Source organism: Gouania willdenowi, chromosome 15 (genome assembly GCF_900634775.1).
Source record: "Gouania willdenowi chromosome 15, fGouWil2.1, whole genome shotgun sequence".
Classification (NCBI taxonomy): Eukaryota; Metazoa; Chordata; class Actinopteri; order Blenniiformes; family Gobiesocidae; genus Gouania; species Gouania willdenowi.
This window is the reverse complement of record NC_041058.1, coordinates 35,413,710-35,441,001: the sequence shown is the minus strand read 5'-3', so window position 1 is coordinate 35,441,001 and position 27,292 is coordinate 35,413,710. Positions and strand designations below refer to the sequence as shown.

General features: G+C 37.0%; 1 protein-coding gene across 1 annotated transcript; it reads right to left on the bottom strand.

Annotated features, from left to right (window-relative positions):
• Positions 1-1,401: 1,401 nt before the first annotated feature.
• On the bottom strand, positions 1,402-27,292 carry pitx3 (paired-like homeodomain 3). Its single transcript, XM_028468490.1, has 4 exons — positions 27,074-27,292; positions 19,659-19,776; positions 10,727-10,932; positions 1,402-2,480 (listed from the first exon to the last, which is right to left on the bottom strand). The coding sequence occupies exons 2-4, from the start codon at positions 19,765-19,767 to the stop codon at positions 1,929-1,931; spliced, it is 867 nt and encodes a 288-aa protein (XP_028324291.1). The 5' UTR covers positions 19,768-19,776; positions 27,074-27,292; the 3' UTR covers positions 1,402-1,928.

Here is a 27,292-nt window from a genome sequence, read left to right as displayed (position 1 = left end):
CAAATCTATAGATACGCAGTCAATGGCTTTTCTCAGTTCAACTTTGAAAAATGATAATAATGCTCTTGTACTAACATGTTGTTTTATTTCTACTGTTTATGCTCATCATCATAAGTTCACCTTCTACAGCAGGGGTGTCAAACTCATTTTAGTTCAGGGGCCAAATACGGAGCAGCTTGATCTGAAGTGGGCCAAAGATTTTAGGCTAAAACATGAATAATTTCAGTCTAGTTTACACTTAAAAATACTTAAAATACTAAATATGTAAAAAAAAAACAACAATATATCTCAACAGGGTCTACACATTACATTTCCTAGATTTTGTGACTAATTTCTATTTAATTAAGGGAAATATGTGGTTATGGTTTGAGAAAAATTAAAGGGTTTTGTAATAATATAGAGTTTTTTCAACATTAAAAATGACTGTAAAATGAACCAGGAAAACAGTGAGCACCTGTAAATATGATTGAGTTTCATTTACACAACGATTCATGTTTTCTTTCTCATTTTTGACTTTCTCCTGTGGGCCGAACTGGATGCTCCAAAGGGCCGAATTTGGCCCCCAGGCTTTGAGTTTGACATGTGTTGTGCATGCCCCCCCCCCCCCCCCCCCCCCCCATCCAACCAACCACCTTTAACCACTGACAGTCCACAGATAAAGCAGGTAACGGTTTAATAAAAGCCCATAACGATCAAACTAAGGCCTGGAGCTTCTTGGAAAACATGCTTTTACTCACCTTTAACTCACTACAGGTGGTCATATTATAAAACAGAAACAAGTCCCTTATGTACATCCTCCTTTGGGTCCCAACCATTGATTTAGACCAGCCTCCGTCAGAGGTCAGAGGTCAGTCCACATGACCACAGCGTCTACACGGAAAGTTCTCTGAGCGTTAGAACCCTGGTTCAGATCTACTAGTACCTCACCTCACGTTTACTAGAAAAAAGTGTCACTAGTTAGCATCATATGCTAATTAGGGGGCGGGGAAAGCATATTCAGGCTGACCATTGGCTTTAGAAAGTATTCTAACCAATCAGGGAGCTGGGTTTGGTTCTAATCCTTCCTACTTCATTTACATTAGGTCTACTAGTACAAGGGTTGGGGTCAATTATAATTGTAATTGCGTAACTGGTAGTTAATTACAATCGTAATCATAATTGTAATCGAATGTGTTGCTGTTGTGATCATAATTAAATTGTAATTGCGTTCAGATAATTGACTTAGTAATTCTATAAAAACTGTCAATCATAATTTAATTGACTCAAAATATTATAATTTATTGTTGTTATTTTCTTTTGTGACTTGTGTGTATTTGTTTTAACAACTGTAAAGTGTCTTTAGAAAAGCACTTATAAAGAAAATGTATTATTATCAATAATCATAATTGAAGCTAACACAAGAGGAAGATTACGTTTAATAAAGATTATTTATTAAAGATTCAGAAATTGTGATTAATTGTAATTGAACTTGACTTTCAGGGAGAAAATAATAATTGTAATTTTAACAGTAATAGTTGGTCACCGTAATGGTAATTATAAGTTGTAATTAACCTACTAGTAGTGCTAGTAAAGCCAATAGATTCACTAGTAGTACTTGAAGACCTAATGCAAAAGAAGTAGGAGGGATTAGAACAAAATCCAGCTCTTTGATTGGTTGGAATACTTTCTAAAGCCAATAGCAACCCTTAATTTACCCTCCCCGCCCCCTTGTTAGCATATGATGCTAACTCGTACACCGAGTAGATTAAAGATGAGTACTAGTAGAGTTTAACTCTCCCACGTCTTTCCTTACGTTTATTTCTCTCGTCATGCTCTCGTGTGGAAAGATGAAAAATGTGTTTTTTAAATCCTTGGAAGAAGTCGGTTTAAAATCCCAGACCTGTTGCTGGTGCCCGTGTGGTGTCAACGTTCAGTGGGAGTGGGAGGGTCTATACGGGCCGCTCCACGGCGTACTGACAGGGACTCATGTTAGAGACGGGGTTCTGCACGGCGGGGTAGCTGAAGGTGGCGTGCTGCTTGGCCTTCAGCCTCAGGCTGGCCAGGCTGGAGTTGCACGTGTCTCTGTACATGTAGGACCCAGCGCTGGTGGCGTACGGACACGCCGCCGCCGTCACCGCCACCGACTGGAGCGCCGCAGGGCCGTTGAGGTTGTTGAGGCCGCCGGCGGGGACCCCGGCCACTGCTGACGGAACCATGCCGGAGGCCATGTTCATGGAGGGAATGGAGGTGGGCGGGGAGAACATGGGCTGGGAGGAGAGAGGGCTGACGTTCATGGAGTTGAAGAAGGGGAAACTCTTAGCGGCGAGCGGGCTGCTGCTGAGGCTCTTGGTGGCCCAGTTATTGTAGGAGTACCCCGTGTACATGTCGTCATACGGCTGCATCAGTCCGTTGAACTGGGCACCAAAACCGTTCTTACACAACTCAGCCTGTTGGTTCCTCTCCCGCTTTCTCCACTTGGCACGACGGTTCTTGAACCACACCTACAGAGGCAGACAGGAAGAGACGTTCAGGAACCAGGAAGTCCTGCTCATGGATTATCAACAGTTTTATTTAACCCTCCAAGTCTTAAAGTCTTTACACTGGCTCCCAGTCAGCCTCAGAGGAGACTGTAAAGTTCTGCTGCTGGTTATAAATCTGTGAATGGGTTTGGTCCAGAATACATCAGTGAGATGTTAGTCAGGTATGAACCCAGCAGGTCTCTGAGATCTATGGACACAGGTCAGATAGTGGAGCCCAGAGCTCACAGTAACCATGGTGATGCTGCTTTTAGTTGTTATGCTGCAAAGAAGTGGAACAAACTGCAGCAGAGATGAAGTCAGCATCACATGTGAACATTTTTAAATCAAAGTTAAAGGAACTTTTTTTCTCTACTGCATATGATTGAGAGAGAGATTTTTAATCATATTATTTTAAATGTAATGTTTTTACTGATGATTTTAAATTGAGCATAGCGTTAGTTCAGGCAGGCCGCGGACATCAAGCCAGCCACACCTCCAATCAACCAACGGCATAGATTGGCTCCCTATTGGTCAAAGCATACAGGAAACACTACTTAAATGGCGACAGCTGCCTCTTACCAACTCTCACAACCCACCTCCACCCCAACTCCTCCAGGTCAGTATGGATCCAACTAACTGGGTGTCATTTTTTTGTCATTAACATATGCACTGATCTGTTCCAGGAGGTTTCCGCTAACCGCTCTCCTTGCTTTAGCCTTTAGCCAAGGCTCAGGGAAGGTCAGGGAGGAGTGCTCTCCCTACCTCCGGCTTTCCACGTAAGCTCGTGGAAAGGGCAAGGAGGTCCCAGAACAGACCCATACCGCCAAATATACGATTGCATGCATATCCATGTAAAGCGCTGAAAGGCGCTATATAAATCCTAATGCACGTTTATTGTAAATAAATCATTTATTTTGACTAAAGCGGTCCTGACTGAAGTGTTTTTGCTGCTGATGTTAATGTTCTTGTTGATTTTTAAGCTGTTGAATGTTTTCTTTTTGATCATGTAAAGCACATTGAGTTGCCTTGTGTATGAAATGCATTATACAAATAAATTTGCCTTGCCTCCTATTATCCTCAAATATTACTAACACATTATACCCTTGGGGTACGATTGATAAGTGCAATCTAACGATATTAGATTGTGAAGGATTAAAACATGATGACAATCTGCCAAATCCTGGAGATAGTAGAACCGTCTGTAGTACTCATTTCATCCTTCGTCAGTGCCATATGTCTGTGTACATACACAGCACAACCAAAGGTTTTTTCTCTGCTAAATCTCATCATTAACTATTCAGATTCATGTTCGCTCTACAAACACACACTGAAGAATTATTCAAAGGGCAGAATTAATAAAAATGCTCGTGACAAACATCCTTTAGCCTCATTCAGAGGGACGAGTTCAAAAGTTATGTTTCCTCCCTCTCTTGTTTTTACACATTTTGTAAAAAAAATATCAGCTCCAAACGGGCGAGTTGGATTTTTCTCATGTTGTGACGTCACAACGTGGAAACTCCTCCTCATGACAATCCTGGCTCCTCCTACCCTATAAGAATGTGAGCTCCCCCCTCTCAAACTACCTCACAGCTAAAACACACAGCAAACGCAGGTTAATATCACAGTTAATATCTTTATGTTCAGTATTTAGATCATTCAAAGTACAGTGTGAGCGCTAACAATCAGTTTCACTTTTAGTAGCCGTTATATTGCCTCGTATCACCTTTATGACATGATCTGACGTGTTTGTGACCCAATGCGACGCAGCGGTCGAATAAAACAATGAACTGTTTCTGTATTCAGACGAGGTGAGGAGGATACGACTGTTAATGATTTACTCTCCTGTTGTTGTGATAAACACACGCTGGAGCAGTGTGTGTGTTTACGCTCACGAAGAATGTGCAATATATCGTCGTTCACGATATATCGTCAAAAACATTCTCACCGGTAAGAATATGTCATCCCACGATATAAACGATAAATGCCCATGTCGGAAATTACAGAGGGTCATTTGTCCCTCGATTTAGCCAAGAATGACCCTAAAAACCTTGTTCCACAGGACAAAACTACCTGTTTGTTGTCAACAACTGATTATTTTCTGGAGCGGAACGCTGTTCACAGCAGACCAACGTCTTATTGTCATAAAACCACAGAGAACATGGATTGTTTATGGTTAGATTTAACACTTATATGAAAGGATAAAAAACTAAACATGTCACACGTTGTGTGAAATAAATGTTAGCATAAATAATAACGTCACTATTCACTATTTTTTATTATATTTCACGTGTTCACAGACAAAGCTGGTCCCATTAGACTAATGTAAATATTGAGATTATTACACATAAATATACTGAATGATTAACACTAGAAGTCCCAGGGATTTCTATATCCCCCCTGAAGTCCCAGAGCAGGGTCAAATGAACTCTAGGACCAAACTGACGACTCTGATGGCTACAATTTGCATCTATTCATTTGTAAATGAATCACCTGAGAAATCAGCAGGGGGGAGAGCCTGACTCTAACAATGGAAGTCTGGAATGTTAGGGGGAAGTGCCCTGGAAGCTAAAGTCACAATGCCCCGTTTATTAACTCGTTCTGCTTGATGCTGGGGGAGAACAAACACAGACTACAAACATTGAAAGAAACAGAGTCACCTCTTCCAACACACCTGATTCAAATTATTATCAGGCTTCTGCAGAGCTGGATGATCATTTGAATAAGGTGTGCTGATTAGTGGCCCTCGAGGACCGGAATTGGACACCCCTGGAATACCATGTTGTCATGCAGCCTTTTGTGCTGTGGGGAATAAATAGCTGGCTGCTTCCACCTGCTGACACTCCACACTTATTCTACTCAAAATGCAGAGAAGGTTTACCACTCAAGAAGCGTTGGAATTGATCCTGAACAATGCAAACCCTTGTGACTCAGATGGGGAGGACATAAACCTTCAGCCAAATTCGGATTCGGACTCTGAGCTGTCTTCAGGTTAGATTTCCCAAACATCCTATTTTCATTTCCTGACTTTATTTTTATTTAAAACCGAAGAAAAGAATAATTTGAATTTGTTCACATTGCAGATGACGCGACTGCTCCTCATCTGGAAAAGAGAGCTCGGTTGGAGAGTGAGCCCACAGAGACGGCGAAAGAGGGCACAGTGTGGCATGAAGAACATGTGGGTACAATTCTCCGTTTCACTCCAATGGAACCGTACGCTGCAGATGGAGAGCCAACAGCAAAGGCCAGAAGAAGAATCAGGAGTCGCCTTCAGAGCTTCCTCTGTTTCATTACTGTTGGCATGCTCCGTCCCATTCAAGAATGGACTATTCAGCATGCACGGCAAACGGAGCAGACGGACTGATTCATGATCCTCCATGAACTAATGGCATTTATTTCTGTTATTATTTTGAGGGGGGTGACCAAGGTTCCATCTCTGCGTGACAGCTGGTCAGCATGCCTGGGAAACCCACTTATCACTGGAATTATGTCACGAAACCGTTTCCAAGACATCATGCGTCACCTACGATTTGATGACATGTTTACGCGCAGTGAGCGAGTGCAGACAGATAAGTTTGCTGCAATTTCGGATGTGTGGGGATCGTTTGTTACCAACTGCATCACATGCTACAACCCTGGTCGACACATCACAATTGATGAACAGCTTTTCCCATCGAAGACTCGCTGCTGTTTCCTGCAGTACATTGCAACAAAACCCGACAAATTTGGCATAAAGTTTTGGGTGGCTTGTGATTTGAAAACAAAGTACATCTGCAATGTCCTCCCATATCTTGGAAAGGACCCCAGTCGTCCCAGTGAGGAGAGACTTTCTGAGAGTGTGGTGATGAAGCTGATGGAACCATTTATGGACAAAGGCAGGACGGTCACCACGGACAATTTCTTTACATCACTGACACTTGCACGACGACTGCTCAGCCGGAAAACCACCATCCTCGGGACAGTCAACAAGATTCGCCGGGAAATTCCTCAGTCAACTAGAAAGATGGACCGCAAGGAATTCACCACTCAGGTATGTTGTTGGTCTTTTTATTCCATCAACACCTCTGAGTGTGTCATTGTGTTTAAAACCGCTATAATAACAACAATTTCTTCTTTTTTAGGTGTTTTCCACCACTGGTGCCACGCTGACGGTGTATGCGCCCAAACGAAAAAAGACCGTCTACATTCTCAGCAGCATGCACAGCGTGGTTGAGACTGAGGAAACCATCAAAAGGAAGCCAAACACCATCACCCAATACAGCACCACAAAGTGCGGAGTGGATGTGATGGACCAGATGGTGCGGGAGTACAGTGTGCGCACAGGAACACGGCGATGGCCAGTCGCCGTGTTCTACAACATGATCGACATGGCGGCACTCAATGCACATCTGCTTTATCAAGCATGCACCGGGGTGCAGGAGAGACGGGTGGACTTCCTGGTTCAGCTAGCAAGAGAGTTGGCTAACTCTCATGTGAGTGAAAAGAAGGCACTCAAAGAGCAACTGCGCCAACAACAACCGCCTACACCTGGCCCTGGGAAAAGGGCTAAGTGTCAGATCAACCATTGCTGCAAGAGCAATCGCGCAACTGTGCGATGTGTTCATTGCCACAAATACACATGTGGCAAATGTAGGAGAGAGATACCGTGGCAGTGCCAAGTATGTCACGAGTCTCAATAAGAGGATGAAGGAGATTCTTCTAAATATGTGCACAGTTGCTTTGTTATTATCGTTATTTTTATTTATTTTGTTTGTTTTTTTTTTACACAAATAAAAACCATTGAAAACAAATCACAGTTGTTCTTTTGCACATTTCTCACACCACACTGTCATTAAAAATAAATAATTTTTGTGTTCTCTTTGGGTCAAATGACACCTCTCTGGGTTTTATAGGTAAAAAGTTCATTTGACACCTCTGTGGGACTTCTAGTGTTAAATCATCAGCTTGATCTGGTTTAATTATAGGAAATCATAGTTATTTATTAACCATAACTTTATTTAACCCATTATCAGATAATGAAACCAGATTCATCAGCAGTAAAAACACTAAAGAAGTTGTTTGTGTTTTTCATTTGCTTTTTTTTAGAAAATAATTTCATTTGAAGTGAGGAAATAAATGAATTAAATATAATAACACTAATAGTGACCCACATGCACAAATATATTCCATAAAATATCAGCTCATGAACTCTGAGTCAGCAGATATTGTAGCCTTTTTAAATGTGTCTATCGTTGATGTATTCACATGTATTTATATTTGTAAGGAAACTGTTTATACTTTAAGTTGGGAATTGTTTTATTTATTTATAGTTTTTTTTATTTATGGTGATGTTTATCGTTATCGTGATAAACACCAGAAATTATCAGGATCATTTTTTTGTCCATATCGCCCATCCCTAACGCCCACTATGTATGAAGGCCCTAAAAACAGCCTGTTTTTAGGAGCACTCTGAAAGTCACGTTTCAGAGGATAAAACTCCAGAAAACATATGACAGAGTAATACATCAGTATCATTTTACTGGTCATTAAAAAAAAGTCAAAAGTGCCACAAAACGTTGATATTAAGCTGCTCGTGATTCATTAAAGGGTTTTTGTGTCATTTTTCTCCACTGACTTTGACTCATTTTTGCTTTTCTTGTAAAATTATATTGAAAAATAAATAGAGTTTATATATTGCCATTTTAAGCAAAAATACATAGATATGAATATTGGTCCATATCACACAGGCCTAATGTAACCAAAGCAGTAACGTTTTATCTTATAAACGATATGATTGTATAAACTGTGTAAAATGAGGCGTTTAAACACTGTTTAAAGTATGATTTTATTAATATGAGTGTGTTACCTCAATAACTAATAGAAATCACTAGACTGATATACTGCCTTGTTATGTAGCAGTGATGCTAATGCTAATGCTACACTACTTTAGTTAAAGTAAAAACACTGTGTGACTATAAGAACATGTCAGACCTTTAGTTTGATGTTAATTATACTTAGAACCAGTTTGATAAATTACTTAAATACAATCTTTAAAATGTTTGAAATGTTTGACTCAAATGATCTTTCATCCCTTTTTCATATTTAGGATGAATATTTTAAGTTGGTGAATTGGGTTGTTTTACTGATAAATAACTTTAAAATAGTCTAAATGTTCTAAATGAAAGTATTGTGATAAAATTGTGATGATGATTGTTATTTCCATATCGCCCACCCCTACCCTAGGGTCAATGTGACCCCATTTCTAAGACAAAGTAGCAAACGTGCAAAACAAAAGAACGACTTATTGTAAGGTTTTTGTGTCAGAACACGAGCAGAAGAATCTACTTAAATTAAAGCTTCTGGAGATGATTATTGTTTATCAGATAAAGATAGAGTATAAATCTCAGATCAATTCATCAAAGATCATTTACACACAAAGAAGATGTAAAAGGTGGAAATAGTTTCTCTATAGTTAGTTTTGATCATCACTGTAAACTCTATGATTGACATTGTTGGTAAAGTTTGGTGCATTGTGGGAAGTGGAGTCCTCTCGACCAGTGGTTCTCAACATAGGGGTTGTGAGAGGGTGAGGGTCGCCAGAACAATCTGAACAATATGAGCTCATTCTTGATTATTTTTACCATTTTTCTGCAACTTCACCAAACTCACCATATTTTAACCTATTTTCATCACTTTTTCTCCTTTTAATGTATTTTTACTAAATTACTCCCATTTCTGACACTTGTGCATCATATTTCAATGACATTTTTTCCACTTTCCAGACATGTTCAGCACTTATAAACCCTTTCTACCACTTTTACACCTAATGTCACATATGTTGACCCATTATTGTCACTTTTAACCTCTTTTCACCAGATTTCATGCGTATATTGGCCAATTTAACCACATGCATGATTTGTCATGGCCCATTTTTTACCAGTTCAAACATTTTTTTTCTTAATTTTTATTTAAATTACCCACAATTTGCAAATTTTAACCAATTTCACCTCCTTTTCCACCATTTTTGGTAACTTTTAACCCATTTTATTTTTTGATTAGAACAAGGACTTACATATTTAAAATGAGTATATCCTAGAGTTTAATTAATAATGATAAACTTCCTGGATAACGGTGGATATTATTCAGATATCTGATCTCTGAGGCAAAACTGTCTTTATTTAATTAAAAAAACAGCTTCAAAGCTATAAAAGCTGTAGAAGAACTGAAGTGTCAAACTTAGAGAACAGTTTAATTTGATTAATGTTTCGTTTTCACTGAAAAGAGAAAGTGTTTTTCTTTCAAAGAAGTCAAATCATTTTTAATTCCAAACCAACCGCACTGAGCACTTAAACTAATATTGTTCTGAATTTAGGAAAGACATAATGATCTCAGAATGAGTCACATCTTACCCTCATATCAGACAGACTTATTAAACCAATCATTTACTTATTTAAATAAGAACACGTCAGAGACGAGAAACGCTCACATTTATCATTTATTGCTCTTTAATTTGAGGATAACATTGGATTAAAGCTTTAGCAAAAAGTCTAAATGGAGACATTTCACAGGTTTTTGTTTGAAGTGAAAATGTTGTAAAATGAAAGGAATGTGGCAGAGCTTCAGCTCTTTGATGTTTTATCTCCACAGTTGTTTCCATTGTTGGAACTATAGCCAGTTATCATCAAAAAGCTCACCGTGAACCAAATATCACATTTAAAATACAGGAAACGTTTATCACAGCAGGGCCGAGGGTCACATGACCAACATTCATTAACACACATTTGTAAAAAGTTTCCTTCATTTTTCAGACAAAATCTACTGCAGCTTAGTTTAGTAGTTCATACACTAAATAAATCTGGTTTAATTTAAGTTAAAATCACACAGAGCAGTGTGGGAAACTGGGGGCCAGGGGCCACATGTGGTTGTAAACGCACAAAATGACTCTAAAAACACACAAAACAGCAACAAATATACAGAAACAACTAAAAAACCCAAAATGACTGAATAATACAGAGAAAGACAATGAATACAAAAAGCAAAAATACACAAAAGGACTACACAATTATGGAAAACTACACAAAAACAACAAAAATACACAAAAGGACCACAAAATATACAGTAAAATATACAAAGAACAGCAAAATAAATGACAAGAAAAAAGAACTAAAACTGAGAACAGTGTGTGTGTGTGTGTGTGTGTGTGTGTGTGTGTGTGTGTGTGTGTGTGTGTGTGTGTGTGTGTGTATACACACCCTGACCCGTGCCTCAGTCAGGTTGGTCCACACTGCTATCTCCTCCCTGGTGCTCATGTCAGGGTAGCGGTTCCTCTGAAACGTGGCCTCCAGCTCCTGCAGCTGCTGACTGGTGAAGTGAGTCCTCTGTCGTCTCTGTTTCTTCTTCAGGGATCCATCGTCAGCGCTGGACTCGTCCAGAACACCAGGCTGAGACTTCTCAGTGTCTGAGGAGGAACACACACAGCTCTCATCACTACTGACCTGTGTGTGTGTGTGTGTGTGTGTTTATTCTTTACTGACTAAATTACTTTGCAAAGTTAGAGAAAAATGTACAAAAAGACAATGAACATAAAAAGCTGAAAAGGACCACACAATTACAGTAAAATACAGGACAAAAACATACAGTAAAGAAAATAGTATTTCACACATTGGGATTAAACAGATGACATTAATAACAAGAGCAGAATAATAATAATTAAATAATACAATGTTTGATACAATAATCAAATATAAATATACTGTTGATGATTTATTTTAAAGCATCTGTACATGTTGCTTTTGAAATAAATTAACTACCTATAATAAAATGATTACATACATATTTAGAATACTTACACACAAACATTAATGTAATATAATATAATGTATTATTTTTATAAAATAAATGTCAAATTTAATAGACGGATCTGATTTATTTAATTGTTTAATTTTCTCTTCTAGGTTCACAGGAGTTATTGATCACATTAATCACAAATAACTTTATACAAAGAATTCTCCTTTTCAAATAAAATGATTAAATATATTTGACTATTCATGTCTTCAATAAGGGAAACATCACTCGTGGTTTATTCAGAAAACAGAATAAATCAAACCTTTCAGACGTTCAGCTTTAAACTAATATTATGGATTAGCTATTGTATCTTTATTTATCTGTATTTTACAGTCCAATCAACATGTTTAATATGATCATTTATTATATATATATATATATATTTATATATATACAGCTATAATTAAACAGTTCAGGCCTTTACTGCCCCCTCCTGGAGAAATATAGGTACAGCATGGATGAGTTTTATCATAATTCACAGGTTTTAAGAAGAATTTACAGCAGATATGGGGCCACAGGCAACCAACCCTCAGACACATTTAGTGCCCCAAATTAAACGCACAACATAATTACAAACAACATTACAGAAAAACAAACACAATGATACACCGAAAATACAGGAAATTACAACAAATATTTACAAAATCACAATAACATATACAGAACAACCAAAATACACATAAATAACAAAAAACATACAGAAATTACTCCAAAACCACAAAATGACAGACATTATACACAAAACAACGGCAAAAATACACAGATTGACTTCAAAAAGCACACACGAATGTCTGAAAATTATTCAAAATGACAACAAAAATGTACAAAATAAATCCCAAAAACTATAGAAAAATACTGAAAACAATGAAAACACACAAAAGGACAATAAAAATACAGATATGACATCAAACATTGACAAAATGACAATAGATTAAACAAAAGAACAACCAAAATACACAAAATGACAACAGAAATACATAACATTTAAATATAACCAAAAACACACACAATAACAGAAAAATACAACAAAAATATACAGAAAGACAGCAAATATACACAAAAACACAGAAAAAGGTCAACAAAGATACTGGAAATTACAATAAACATTTTCAAAGTTACAATAAATAAAACAAAAGAACAACAAAAAATAATTAAAAACACTCGAAAATGTAGAAAACAACAAAAACACAAACTTTTGCTTGTTTCCTGTGTTAAAGCTCTGATTGGTCTTTATTCTAATGCTGACATGAATGTTGATCATGTGACCCTCAGATCAGATACAGTCACATGTTTGTGGCCCCGCCCCCTGTGATAAGAGTTGTCATCACTGGTTTACAGTATAAACCTAATTATTAACACACATGTTGTATGTACTGTAATAAAAACAGACTTTAAAACAACAACATGTGAGGTTTGAAACTATAGCAGCTATAAGATGAATTCATGAGGAGAAAAATGTCATTTTAACAAATGTTCAGGACTGAAAATATTATCAATTCTTCCTTAATAAGTAAATATTCACACTGTAAATGTTTGGTTTGATCAGATGGAAACTTTTTCAGATATGGAGATAATTTAGTGGTGGTGGTGGTGGGGGGGGAGGACCACCCCTTTCCGATGACACCTCGTTTGGCCCAATCCGAGCATTCGTTGGTTATATAATAATCATTGAATAGCATTGGCGGCCATCTTGAAAAATGGCGGCCATATTGAATTTTTGAGTGTCCAATGTTTTTTTTCTAAAATAGTGTCCTTTAGAAAGTATCTGTGCCAAGTTTCATGCTTTTATACCAACGTGAATGTTTTGTGTACTAATCTGCTGCACTATAAAACATGTTTGGGCCTTCAGATACAGTATTTACATGGACTGTATTCTCAAACTAGGGTACGTGTACCCCTGGGGTACACCTCAGAAACATGTCTGTTTATTTTTTGACATTATAGATTTAATTTTTTTCCTCATCATCAATAATAATTTGTGGAACAACTCTTTAAAATACACCAAAAAATGAAAATTGAATTCTAAAATGAGCAAAACATATATTCCTAAAACATCCCAGGGAAACATTTCCCACATACATCACTACTACTCTGTTATTTATGAACGTATCAGGCTGTTATGTGATAGCTATAATCGATGGATGTGTACGCATCAACGCTCGGAGCCCGATTTTTGATTTGGGGCCCGGGGGGGCCTTAAATGGCCCACCCACCCCAAAAAAAAACAAAAGTTGATTTCTCGTTTATTTGCGAGTTAATTATTACGACGGTTGGTGGAACTGAATCATTGAATGGGAGACGTTAACCCATATAAATGACTACTTCTCCGTTAGTTCTCATTAGATCAGAAAACAGTTTGGTATGAATACTCTATGAATGAATATGATGAGCCTTTTTTTGAAATGGGGCCCAGGGTTAGGGCCCCATTTCAAAACTTATGGGAACATAGTCATGTGATATATCGTTTCAAAGGTAATTCAACATAGATTACAATTATGCCTCGCACAATTCAATTAGGGGCCCGAGGGGACCACCCCCCCTTTTATTAAAGTTGTTTTCTCATTTATTTGTGAGTCAAATATTGCGACAGTTGACACATACCATATACAAATGGGGTTCTTTACTCCATATGTGCAAAGGGGGCGCCAGGGGGCCCCCGGCGGCCGCATTTTTCTAATGACTCCTCCTCTGTTAATGCTCATTGAATCGGGCTGTAATCTGACATGGATGTTCTATGAGCAGATGTCTAGAGCCTCTCTGAGACCTTTTATTACTCAGTGGAACCGAGTCATTTGACTAAATTCTCTGGAACGTGGAACGTGCTATTGGGCGTGGAGACGTTCCGTGGGTCCATCTGTAGTTCATCAGAACTTGTTCTGTAATTTTTGGGTGTTTTTGTGTAGCTTTTGCTTTTTGTATTCATTGACCTTGTGTGTATCATTCTGTCATTTTGTGTTTTTTAGTTGTTTTGTGTATTTTTGGTGTTGTTTTTGGATTCATTTTGTGATCAAAAGTCAAAGTGAGTGCATATATACTATAAGTTACTACATATTCTGTATCATTTTATGCATTTAAACTAAAAGAATAATTGGGTGTCACGTCATTAACGCATAAATGAATGTTGGTCATGTGACCCTCGGCCCAGCTGTGGTAAACGTTGTGTTTTAAATGTGATATTTGGTTCCTGTCACTCCCTGAGGGTGAGCTTTTTCATCACCGTCATCACCGTGTCATCAAACAGGAAGTGGCCATGTTGGAGGTACTCAGCATATAAACAAAGCAGATCCTGAACGTGGAACTAGAGGAAATGTTGAATTATTGCATTGTTTTTGGCTGCACTAATCAGTCAGACCGTGATAATGATAATGGGTGAATGAGCTTTGGTACAGTGTGGTGATAAAGCTTTATATAAATCATGTCTATTTATCATAAACATTTGGAGTTTTATAAACTTCCAAAAGTTAGAACAAATCAGGGAGAACAATGTCAACAGTTATCAGAGGAAAGGAGGAGCTAGTGGTTAGCGAAGCTAAACCAGGATCTACGATGCAAACATCTGGACAACATCTGAATGTGTTTGTTTCATTTCTTATCAGGTTAGTGAATTGTTGATAACAGTGGCTCTGAACTCATTTTCTAGTGTGATAATAATAATATAATTCATTATTGATTGATTATAATCACATTTAATATCCTGCTACAGTAGCAACACAGATGTTAAAATGTAGAGCTGTATTTCTCATTGGTTTAAGGATGAACCAGAATGGGTTTGGGTTAAAACCAGGTAGTTGATCATATCAGGATACACAATAGACCAGGGGTCCCCAATCCTGGTCCTCTATGGCCCCTATCCAGCATGTTTTAGATGTTTCCTCTTCCAACACAGCTGATTAAAATGACCAGGATGGTCATCAGGATTCTGCAGAGCTTGATGATGAGTTCATCATTTGAATCAGGTGTGTTGGAAGAGGGAAACATCTAAAACATGCTGGATAGGGGCTCTTGAGGACCAGGATTGGGGACCCCTGTAATAGACGGAAGACTCTCCAGGTCGTCATTGATCTAACTCGTATAGATCTGCACCACCGATAAACTCTCACTTTTCCAAGTCCTTCCCTCTATGTCTTTACATCTAGAACACATTCTGAGGAGCTTTTCTGTGGTTTTAGACATTTATCCATCACAGTGTTTACCTCTGAGTGCCTCCAATATGGCCGTGTATCCGGGTTTCTGCTCAGTACGTGATGTAGGTGAAAACTCTCTATAACAGATTTTCTGAGACCAAATTGCATGTGAAATAACTAACGACCATCATCATCATCATCATCTTGATGAAATGAGTAGATGAGAGTCTGCAGCGTTGAGTAGAACATGTGGAGGACCTCACACCAAGCAGTGGAATGAGTTGTCCTGTTAATCCTGTGGATCAGCTTTGTGACGGGGTGTTTGGTAAGGGCTTAGCTTTGAGCAGCACTGCTAAATGATCAGCAGTGCTCTGCAGGACAACCAATAAGGACCAGGAGGACACTGAGCATGTGCAGAACAGCTTCTCAGGAGGATTTAGTGTGGATCAATAACCTTAAGAGGCTTATAGGCCAATCACTTCTCAACAACTCATTAATGTGGTACACACGCAAACATGTGGCTCATAAACCACTCATTTGATCCTCCAGGAGCTGGAGTTAATGTCACGCTTTATATAACGAACAAAAGCTTTTATAATAGGACAGAATGAGCCTGAGGCACAGGAAGGAGTGGCACACACTGTGTGTGCGTGTGTGTGTGTGTGTGGGTGTGTGTGTGTGTGTGTGTGTGTGTGTGTGTGTGTGTGTGTGTGTGTGTGTGTGTGTGTGTGTGTGTGTGTGTGTGTGTGTGTGTGTGTGTGTGTGTGTGTGTGTGTGTTTGCAGAGAGAATCCAGCACAGGAAACAAAAAAGCAGGTGTTAAATCAGGAAGAGCAGGAATTATCTGTGATTTTTTTAAACAAACATGATAATCACTGATGGAGGTTCATTACATGTCATTTTAACACTTTGGTCTGACAAAAATTCAAACATTTCTGCCAATTGTTCAGTTTTTCTGTTATTTTTTGATTCTTTTGTATATTTTTGTTGTCTTTGTGTATTTTTCTCTTCTTTTTTGGTCCTTTTGTATATTTTTTAGGTCATTCCATGTAGTTTGACTTCGGTCTCAAAAAATTCTGAAATTTCTACCAATTGTTCTGTAATTATTCAATATTCACAGTGTAAATGTTTAGTTTAATAATATTATTACTTTTTGAGATATGGACAATTTAATGGGGGGGAGGGAGGGGGGGTGTTCTTATTGTTCTTCCATTTCCAGGTAAATGAGGTAAAGGAATACAGCTCCACCTACTCTCTCAGAATAATCAAACTATTTACAGCAAAACAATATTAATACATGAACCACAGACAAATTGTTATGTTTAAACATGTATTAATCAAACAAGTGAAATCTTTTGACACAAACACACTAAAATGTGCTACGCTCATGATCTGCTATACATCCTAACCTTCAGTAAACTACTTAGCATGACTCAGCTCCCTAACAATTCATAAATAAAAATAGTTTTATACATCAGAGAAAAGATGTAATCAGATGATAATTGTGTCCTATGTCACGCTTCACTTTGAACAATGAATGTGATGAACTTCTTAGAACATCCTGAAGCATAATACAATAATATTTATTCTAGTATTTGACATAAAAGGATTGTTGAATTTGCATCATTAAAAAAAGCATTTCTACATGACTATTTGTGAGAAACAGTGACTTTTGAGGAAACATTTAGTGATACCAACCAATTTGTGATGAAATCCTTCAATATTTTAGGATTCTACGTGTGTCAGATGAAATCATTACATTTGTAAATTGAGAAGAACAAAAATATCCAGTGCTAATGATATGTTTTCTTTGCACTTTTCATTTAGAACAAAGTCCTCAGAGCCCACGGTTCATACTATCAATTGAAACAGAATTTTATTTTTTTTTCTTGAATTCACACATGCAGTTATGGGCCAATGAAAATAGTACAAGAAAAAGTATTTTTTCATATTTCCAGTGTGTGACCAAAGAACCAATGCATTAATGTCAGTATTTGCCCATGTACTGTACCTTTACATTATGTTATACATGATTTATTAGTGTCTGCAGACTCATATAAACATTAATCCTTGATTTTACGCTTTTTTATTCATTTATTTCTGATGTTTTGCTAAATTCAGAAATCAAAATTCATCTTTTGGTGTATTTGTGCCACAAATTATTATTAATGGATGAGGAAAAGAGTCTGTGTGCATGTAAAAAATAATAATCTATCAAGTGTTTCTGAGAGGTGTTTAATTACCCAGAGGTACCCCACTAATAATATGATATATTAATAATATTAATAATATGATAATATGATCAAACTAAACATTTACAGTGTGAATATTGAATTATTACAGAACACATGGTAATAATGTCCTTATGTTGTGTCTGTAGCCGTGAACACGTGGCGTCTCTGATTAACGCTGAAGTTTTTTACGTCTGAATAGTTTGTGTTTCACAGGTTGTTAAACATGACGAGGATGGATTTCTCACACACACACACACACTTTCACCAGCAGATTGAGTTACACACACACACACACGCACACACGCACGCACAGACACACACACACACACACACGCACACACACACACACACACACACACACACACACACACACACACACACACACACACGCACACACACACACACACACGCACACACACACACACACACACACACACACACACACACACACACACACACACATAAAAATAGGTATGTTGTATCACAGAAATAAGAAGAGGCAGAAAACTTTTTTTCATAATAAAACACCTGAAAAAGCTCTGATTTAAAGCCTGAAAACAGATCATTTTTTAAACTACATTAGGTTCATTTTTCAGATCAGATGAGGTTGAGGTTTGTTCTCTGAATCTCTCCATTCATTGGACGTTTTCTTACTTTATTTATGTTGTTTGTCTTAATGTTTACATTTTCACTGTCTCAGAGTGTTTTTAAAGAAATGACAGGTTTCATCTAGAAACAATGATCTTACATCAGAGCATGTTTTTACTGTACAGTGTTCTGCCTTTGTCACGTTTATAAATGTCAATTTTCCACAGAAAATGTGATAATGCTGAAGTAACACAGTGCTGTGATTTTTTGTGTCACGTTTGAAATAATAAAACGCTGTTGTATATTTAATTATCTCGTCCTTAATTATGTTTTGACAATGGCAACAGGCGGCTCGGGGGCCACATGTGGCCCTCGGTCTAATTTTGTGCAGCCACCAAAGTGAATACACTACAATGACTCCAAATATACACAAAAGGACAAAATATTAACAAAAGGACAACAAAAATACATAAAAAATGATTCAAAACATACACTAAAATGAAACGAAAATACTAAAAAAGTATGGTATAAAGGGTTAAATAATGGACATGACAAATGGTGAATGTGGTTAAAGTGGCAAAAATAATCATGAAATCTGGTGAAAAGAGGTTAAAAGTGACATTAATGGGTCATTATATGTTACATTAGGTGGAAAAGTGGTTGAAATGGTTTATAAGTGCTGAACATGTCTGGAAAGTGGAAAAAATGACTCGAAAAATACACCAAATGACTAGAAACACATCAAAATGTCTCCTAAAACACATGAAATGACCATAAAAACCAACAAAAGGACAACAAAAATACATAAAAATTACACAAGAAATACACAAAATGACAGAATAATACACCTAAATATCTCCTAAAACACATATGACATTAAAAACAACAAAATTACAACAAAAATAAATCACAATGTCTAAAATAATACACAAAAAGAGAGAAAAATACTCCACAATATCTCCTAAAACATATAATATGACAAAAACCAATAAAACAATAGAAAAACAAACAAAAGAACAACCAAAATACATATAAATGACTAAAAATACACTATAATGGCAGAAAAATACACCAAAACGTCTCCTAAAACACATGAAATGACAAGAAAAACCAACAAAACGACAAAAAAAAATAACAAAAGGACCACAAAAAATACATAAAAATTACAAAAAAATACACAAAAAGACAATAAAAATGTCCCCAAAACCCCAGAAAATTACAACAAAAAGTGCATCCTGTCATTCACCTTTTAACTTTACAACATTTCTCATTTTTTAAAGCTTGAGGGCAGGTTTAGTAAATTAGCATTTAGCTTTAAGAGCATCTGAGACGTGTGTGTGTGTGTGTGTGTGTGTGTGTGTGTGCGTGTGTGTGTGTGTGTCTGTAGGTACTGACCGTCTGTGTCCTGGCCCTTACATCCTGGGTCGTGCTGCGGCGTCCCGGAGTCAGACAGAGAGAGGGCGGGGCTACGGGCCTCACCTCCACTCAGCAGGTTAAAGTCCATAACCAGGGTCTACACACACACACACACACACACACACACACACACACACACATCAGGGGGATTAATAAACTGGTATTTGACATTAAAGTCATGAATTATTATGTTGCACAAAACTCCCACATTTAATCTCTGTCTATTCAGGGGCCACGAACCACAGTTTGATGTCAAAGTATGAATGAAAAAAAGCAGTTTTAACATTATTATACGTTATAATAATGTTTAATACAATAAGTAACAGATTTATATTTGTAATGATAATAATAATAATAATAATAATAATAATAATAATAATAATAATAATAATAATAAATATCTCAGTCATTGCAAGAGGTAGAATTAGATTTAAAAGAGCCGTCCAGTGCCAACACAATTATACAAATACAATAAATAAGCTTTAAAACAACCCATCACACTCACACACATACTGTACATACTTTTATTATTATTATTATTATTATTATTATTATTATTATTATTATTATTATTATTATTATTATTATTATTATTATGTTCCACTCAGACATATAACACTTATTGTAATTATTTAACCTCTGTGGGATCAAAACTGTTTTTAAATCTGTTTGTTCTTGTTTTAATGGACCAGATTTGAAGAAATTTGCAGGATTTTGGACAAATGTAGAGTTTCTTTCATCAATGTGAAATTAAAAAATGACTTCCATCATGTGACGTAAGCATGGGGAAAACTGAGCTCTACAAATGTTTCATTGAATTTGTGTATATGAGAGATAATTTACACAATGATTAATGTTCTCTGTCATTGTTACTTCCTTCTGTGGGACACATTTGTTGATCTATAGCAGTGGTTCTCAACCTATGGAGCCCCCAACCCTTCAAAATAAAGGTCCCAGAGAGCGGGGACCCTTCAAAATAAAGGTCCCAGAGAGCGGGGACCCCCACTGTATCTGAAGGTGGTTGAACACAGACATGAACATTGAAGAACAGTCATGTGGAGACAGGACCATCTATAAGGGGGAATAAAGGAGAGATTTTTGGGGTCCATCCATAAAGTCAATAAAATGATGGTCCATTGTTCTATGAATCTGTAATAACCACATTTATTTATTCATCTGAATAATATCCACTGTTATCCAGGAACGTTAATTATTATTATTATAGTCATCTTAAAGATGGAAATCATGGTTTTAATCACTAATAAAATGGTTCAAAGTGACCAAAAATGGTGGAAAAGGAGGTGATTTAAAAAAACAACACAGAAATTGGTTAAAAGATGCTGCAAAGGTAGAGTGGACAAAAACAGACAGAATCAGTGGTAAAAAGGGTTTAAAGTGTCAATGTCAGAACAATTAGCTTAAATTTGTAAATAATAAAGTGACAATAATGGGTCAACATATGTGACATTAGGTGTAAAAGTGGTAGAAATGGTTTATAAGTGCTGAACATGTCTGGAAAGTGGAAAAAATGTGCAGAAAACATATTAAAATGTGGTGTGGAAGTGTCAGAAATAGAAGAAATGTAGCAAAAATACATTAAAAGGAGCAAAAATATGGTGAGAAAAGTGATGAAAATAGATTAAAATATATAGTTCCAGAAAAAAAGAGTAAAAATAAGCAAACATGGGCTCAAATTATTCAGAAAATATTCTTGTAATTTCTTGAGGGTATCTGGTGACCCCCTCCCAGTGTCCTGACCCTAAGGTTGAGAACTCCTGCTCTGAAGGACCAGATTTGTTTGGTACGTAATTATCATCACTTTATGAACACATGTAGTCACTCTAGCTCTTCTTGTAAAAGTGATGATGTAAATAAAATCCTTTTCTTTTGTTGCTCTCAGATCTCAGCTGTTTATCACGGGGGTGGGGGGTTGGGGGTTGGGGTTGGGGGGGGGTCCCTCTCCTCTATCACTGCAGGCCTGTTTGATGTGGATGCTGAGAATGTCTCTGGCACTACGTTCTGTTTCTATTTCCTCTTCGACCTTTTCCTTCTTCTCTGCCTGAGCTGGTATATCTGAGCGGCTCAAACCACCTCAGCTTTTACGCTGCTTAAACTCGCTGGATGGCGTTCACTAGGTATCTGCAGTGGACGTCACTGGCAAAAACGTCATTTGGTTATGGTGATGGTTAGCAGCAGCTCCTAAACCTACAGTCCTAGATGTTCAGTCACCGATAATCAATTAAAAGTGAATAAATTACACAAAGTCTTCAAAAACTAAGTGAAAAAAACAACTTTTGTCATGTTTTATAGAATATTTGTCATTTATTTGGTCATTTTTGTTATGCTTACTATTGTCTCTGCTGTAGGTTTATGGAGAAATTCACTAGTTTGGATATTACACTCTACAGAAAAACATGTGATAGTATCTGATCCGAGGGTCACATGATCAACATTAACTTCAGCCTTTAAAATGATGACCAATCAGAGCATTAACAAAGGAAACATCAAAGGAAATGTGATCCCTGCTAAAATTATTATGTATTAATATGGAGATATCTACAACACTGAAGTGGTGATTTACACAATGACTCATGGTTTCTGCTGCAGGCCAAAGTGGATGCTGTAAAGCAAAGGTTCTCGAATGGGGGTACGTGTACCCCTAGGGGTCCTCAATGTTATCACTGGGGTACTTGAGTGAGAGAGAGCGAGAGAGAAAGTGGAAAATTAACAAATAGTGTCATTCTTGGTCCCGCCCCAGACTTGAGGTGACTAGAAATGATAAAAAACTATTAAAATAAATCTATTCAGGAGCACTACATCAGTGTTTTTCAATCTTAGGGTCGGGACCCCATGTGGGGTCCCCTGAAATTTCTGAAAAATTCAAATACATTTTTGCAATGTTTTAATTCTTCTTCTTTTTTATTATTATTACAACTGTATTTCTATACTTTCACTTTGTGAAATATAATTCTAGTTCAACTAAAATGTAGTAAAAAATAAATAAATCTGAGCTCAAACATGATCAGGAACTAATTCTAGAATTTTTTTTTATTTGGGGTCGTCAGAAATTCTTGATATGAAAATGGGGTCACGATCCAAAAAAGGTTGTGAACCACAGCATTAAATACTGTTTATTTCACTTATTTATAAAATGAGATTCTTTAAAATGTGTGTTATTACTTATTATTTCATCATTATGATCTATAGATGTTTTTACATAGTTTTCTAAGCAAAATGTTGTAGTCGGACAAAGGAAGACTTGGATTCAGTAATAAGAGAAAGGAGGATTAGAGCTACAAAAAAGCGTGAGAACCACTGATCTAAAGGGCCGGATTCGGCCCCCGGGCCTTAAGTTTGACAAAAAGTTTTAAAATGATGGTTTTTATTGACTTTTGGATTATATGTGTGTGTGTGTGTGTGTGTGTGTGTGTGTGTGTGTGTGTGTGTGTGTGTGTGTGTGTGTGTGTGTGTGTGTGTCCCTCACACTATGAAACTCCAAACGCTGCATTAGGATAAAACCTTTAACACCTAATTATTACACACAGTCATTAAACACCTGATCAACATATTCTCAAACCAGGCACAGCTTATTAAAAAATAATAATAGTGATATTAAAGGTGGTGTATTTTCACAGTGCGATATGACAGATGAGCTCAGTGAAACAATGGTTTAAATTAATAAAACACACGTCATTATTTCTTCTTTTCTGTTGGATTTCAGAGAAAAAATACAACCATTACACTCTATAGAAAAACATGTGATAGAATCTGATCAGAGGGTCACATGATCAACATTCAAGTCAGCATTTAAGATACTGACCAATCAGAGTATCAGCACAGGAAACATCAAAGGCACTGTCTGCTTTTATTGTTGTTTTGTGTATTTTACGGTCATTTTTGTGTGTTTTTGTTGTCATTTTGTATATTTTTTCTTGTAGTTTTGTTTGTTCTGAAGTACTTTTATGTGTTTTCGTTGTCGTCTATGGTTTACTGGTCATTTTGTATATTTTAAAGTCATGAATTACACCATCACACAGTCTTCATAAACAAAGTGAATGAAGTAAAAAACAACAGCCACCACCTTTGTCATGTTTTATACAATATTTATGACTTATTTCATTGTTTTTTATAGTTAATATTGTCTCTGATGCAGATTATTGAAGAAATTCACCAGTTTTTATGATCAAGCATGTTTTTCAGCATTAGTCAAACAGTGAGTTTGGATATTACACATGTGATTGTTTCTGATCTGAGGGTCACGTGATCGATATTCACATCAGCATTTCAAATAAAACATTAATAGCGTTAACACAGACACAGTCTACGTTCATTGTTGTTTTGTGTATTTTCAGTTATTTTTGTGTGTTTTTGTTGTTGTTTTGTATATTTTAAACTCTTATTTGGCTTTGTTTGTTTCTGTTGTTTAGTTTAGTTTTGTGCTTTATTTATAACCTTTCTTTAGTTCACCTGAGACATCCTGTTTTCAATAAATATATCCATAATTTAAATCAAATTGTTCTTTGTTTATTTTAGTTTTCCTTTTGTGTATTTTTGTTGCCATTTTGTACATTTTCTCATTATTTTTGTTGTTGTATTTTGTAGTTCTTCAGTGTATTTTTCTGTCAGTTTTTGTGTTATTGGAATCATTTCATGTGCCACACAAAATGAAAGCGAGGGCAACATGTGGCCCCGGGCCGTATAATGTCTGCTCTTATAGACGGAAAAAATCCAACTGTACTTTGGCAATTTATTATATGAACTAAATAAATATTGATTTTGTTACACATTAGCTGAGCTTTATTGTGTATGATTATGATTGTTGAAAAATATAAAGGAACAACAGATGAGTTCATTCTAAAGCAGTTGTTGATATTTTAAAGTGAAAATAAAGCCTATAATAATAACATTTCTGTTGCATTGTGTGTTGCTTTTCAGAGTTTTTAAAAATCCTTCCCTCAAACGTTTCACAGGACACGTTAGGTCAGTGGTTCACAACCGTTTTTGGATCGTGACCCCATTTAGATATCAACAATTTCTGGTGAACCTAGACATTTATTTCTAGAATTTAGTATTCTAGAATGAGTGTGTTATACTGCTCTATAAATAGAGGGATACAGGATTAGTGCCAAGTACCGTAACTGAGTGACAGCTCAAATATTTTCTATTGCATTTTATTTGAACAACATTTATATTTGACAAAGTGAAAATATACAATAAAGTTGTTAAAAATGGTGTTGTTTTAATTTTAAAAAGAATTAAAACATTTCCCAAAACTTTTCAGGGGACTCCATTTAAACTCCTAGCGACCCCACATGGGGTCCTGACCCCAAGGTTGAAAAACCCTGCGTTAGGTGTGATTGCAGGTTCTCCCTCAGCAGAAGAACGTGAGATGATCAAAGTTCTTCCTCTGCAGGTTGCACCTTGTGCGTGTGCGCGTGCGTGCGTCGGGCCTTTTGCATAAGAAACAACGATCTGATCTCATCATTATACAAACAGACGTGCATGTGTGCCGTGCACGCGCTGCAATAAAAGCGCGTGTTAGTGGACGTTCCTTTGGTCCATCTGCTGCTGCGGAGCGTGCACGCGCGTGTCACACGCACACTGCGCGGAGTGCGCAAGCACAATTATTCAGACAGAAGCGCGTGGAGAATTAATTCCTTGGATTAAGAGTTGATTAAGATGTGCGTCACTTTGCGGTCTGAGGACCCAGTGAGGGCCTCATGGAGGAGGAGCAGATGGACTTAATTCAGCCCAATGTTTGTCCATGTTAATCACTCACATGCACTCACATGCACGCATTTGCATTTGATTGAGGGAGAGCGCGAGGCCGCAAAAACAGACGCAAATAATGTCTGTGCGCGCACGGATTATTATTAATACACGACATTAAAAATGTATGAAGGACTCCAAACACTGCTGCTTTATTCCATATATTCATTATCTTTATCCTTTAATCTTTTACAATAAATCTGTTCATCACAAGGTTCACTTTTATTCACTTTGTCACAATTTACAGGTTTTTAAAGTCATCTTAAAATATTCTGTAGAATTAACCTATAAGATGCAGAAGCTTTAATTTTATATACCTAATAATAATAATAATAATATACAAACAAGCTTTATTTTTATAATAATAATAATAATAATAATAATAATAATTATTATTATTATTATTATTATTATTATTATTATTATTATTATTATTATTATTACATTAAATTAAAAAATCAAACCTGCAGATATATTCAATTCTAGTTTGAATTGAAATCGTGACAACCGACGAAGCCGCACACGCACGCCGCAGTAGACGCGTGCGCACGGGCCACGGTGAACACAGGGTGCTGCTCGTACATGATTGGCTGAAAAGAAGAGAAACATATTTACATGGAGCCTGGAGGCCAAACGTGGACTTTAAACTAAACAAATGTTATTTTCATACGTTCTGATGTGGGAGCGGATGCAAAAGAAGGCCTGACTGAGGGCCTGTTGGACAGAAGTGGCCCTCAGGGGCTTTAGAGGAGCTAAACTAGCTCACTGTGTTCTATAATGAAATGTTTGAGATGAAAAAATACGAATAGATTGTTTATCCTGAAAAACATTCAGTAATAGATTATTTTTATTATTAAAACACAAAACCTGTCGATCCTTTTGCATTGGTGGAAAATGCCATCATGTCATTTTGAATAAATGCCTCTTTTATTATTATTGTTATTATTATTATTATTATTATTATTATTATTATTATTATTATTATTGAAATGATTTCATGTATTTTAACCCTTATAATAAACAGACGCGGTGCTAAATTCGGGCCTTTTCTGGCCGAAGTATCATTAAAACCTTCTAACATTAAAGTTATTCTGTGACTGAGGAGCATTAATATTAAATATTTTTAATGTCAGATCTTTGTGTTTATATTCTAACAAAAGGGATTAAAATTGTCTCTAAACTTTTAAATGTAAAGTATAAACACGTGCACGGAGAAGGAACACGTTCCTGTTTTTGTGCGTGTGAATATTGAGGGATTTATTCTCCTTAGGCGCGCGCGCACACACGCACACATGCACGAACGCACACACGCACACACACACGCACGCACCTGTCACCCATCCATTTGCTAAACAATGACAAACATTTTCCTCCTCGGAATGTATTCCTCTGACTGTGGCTCTGACATTTCATTATTAAAATAAACCACACATTATTTATGAATATTAGCCCATTAATAATGATAATAAATCCAAAGTATTGTGATTTTTGAAGCCCAGAGTGTCACACGCAGCAGTCCTCACACGCACGGACGGTAAAGGACAAATGTCTATATGAGGCTCAGCTGATCAGATCAGATCCACCCTGAGTTTAAATCAGATTAAAGGGGAACATGAAGCACTCACTGTGGGTCAGTCCTGGTCCTGGTCCTGGTCCTGGTCCTGGTCCGGGTGGGGGGTGGGGGGGCAGAGCTCGGTGCGGGGGTCTGACGGCTGTCCTGTCCTGGCCCCCGAGCAGTGGCGGACATGGACCCTTTAAAGTTCCTCCTCGCGCCAACAAGTCAGAGAGAAAGAAAGAAAGAAAGAAAGAGTGCTGAGGTGCTCGTGCGCTCCTGCGCTGTCAGA

Bases quoted from the DNA above. Each gene is read 5' to 3' on its own strand.
- pitx3 (XM_028468490.1), bottom strand. From the start codon at position 19,767: ATGGACTTTAACCTGCTGAGTGGAGGTGAGGCCCGTAGCCCCGCCCTC. The intron at 10,933-19,658 runs GTCAGTACCTAC...GTTCCTCCTCAG, and splicing joins TAAGGGCCAGGACACAGACG to ACACTGAGAAGTCTCAGCCT. The intron at 2,481-10,726 runs GTGTGTATACAC...CTGCCTCTGTAG, and splicing joins TGACTGAGGCACGGGTCAGG to GTGTGGTTCAAGAACCGTCG.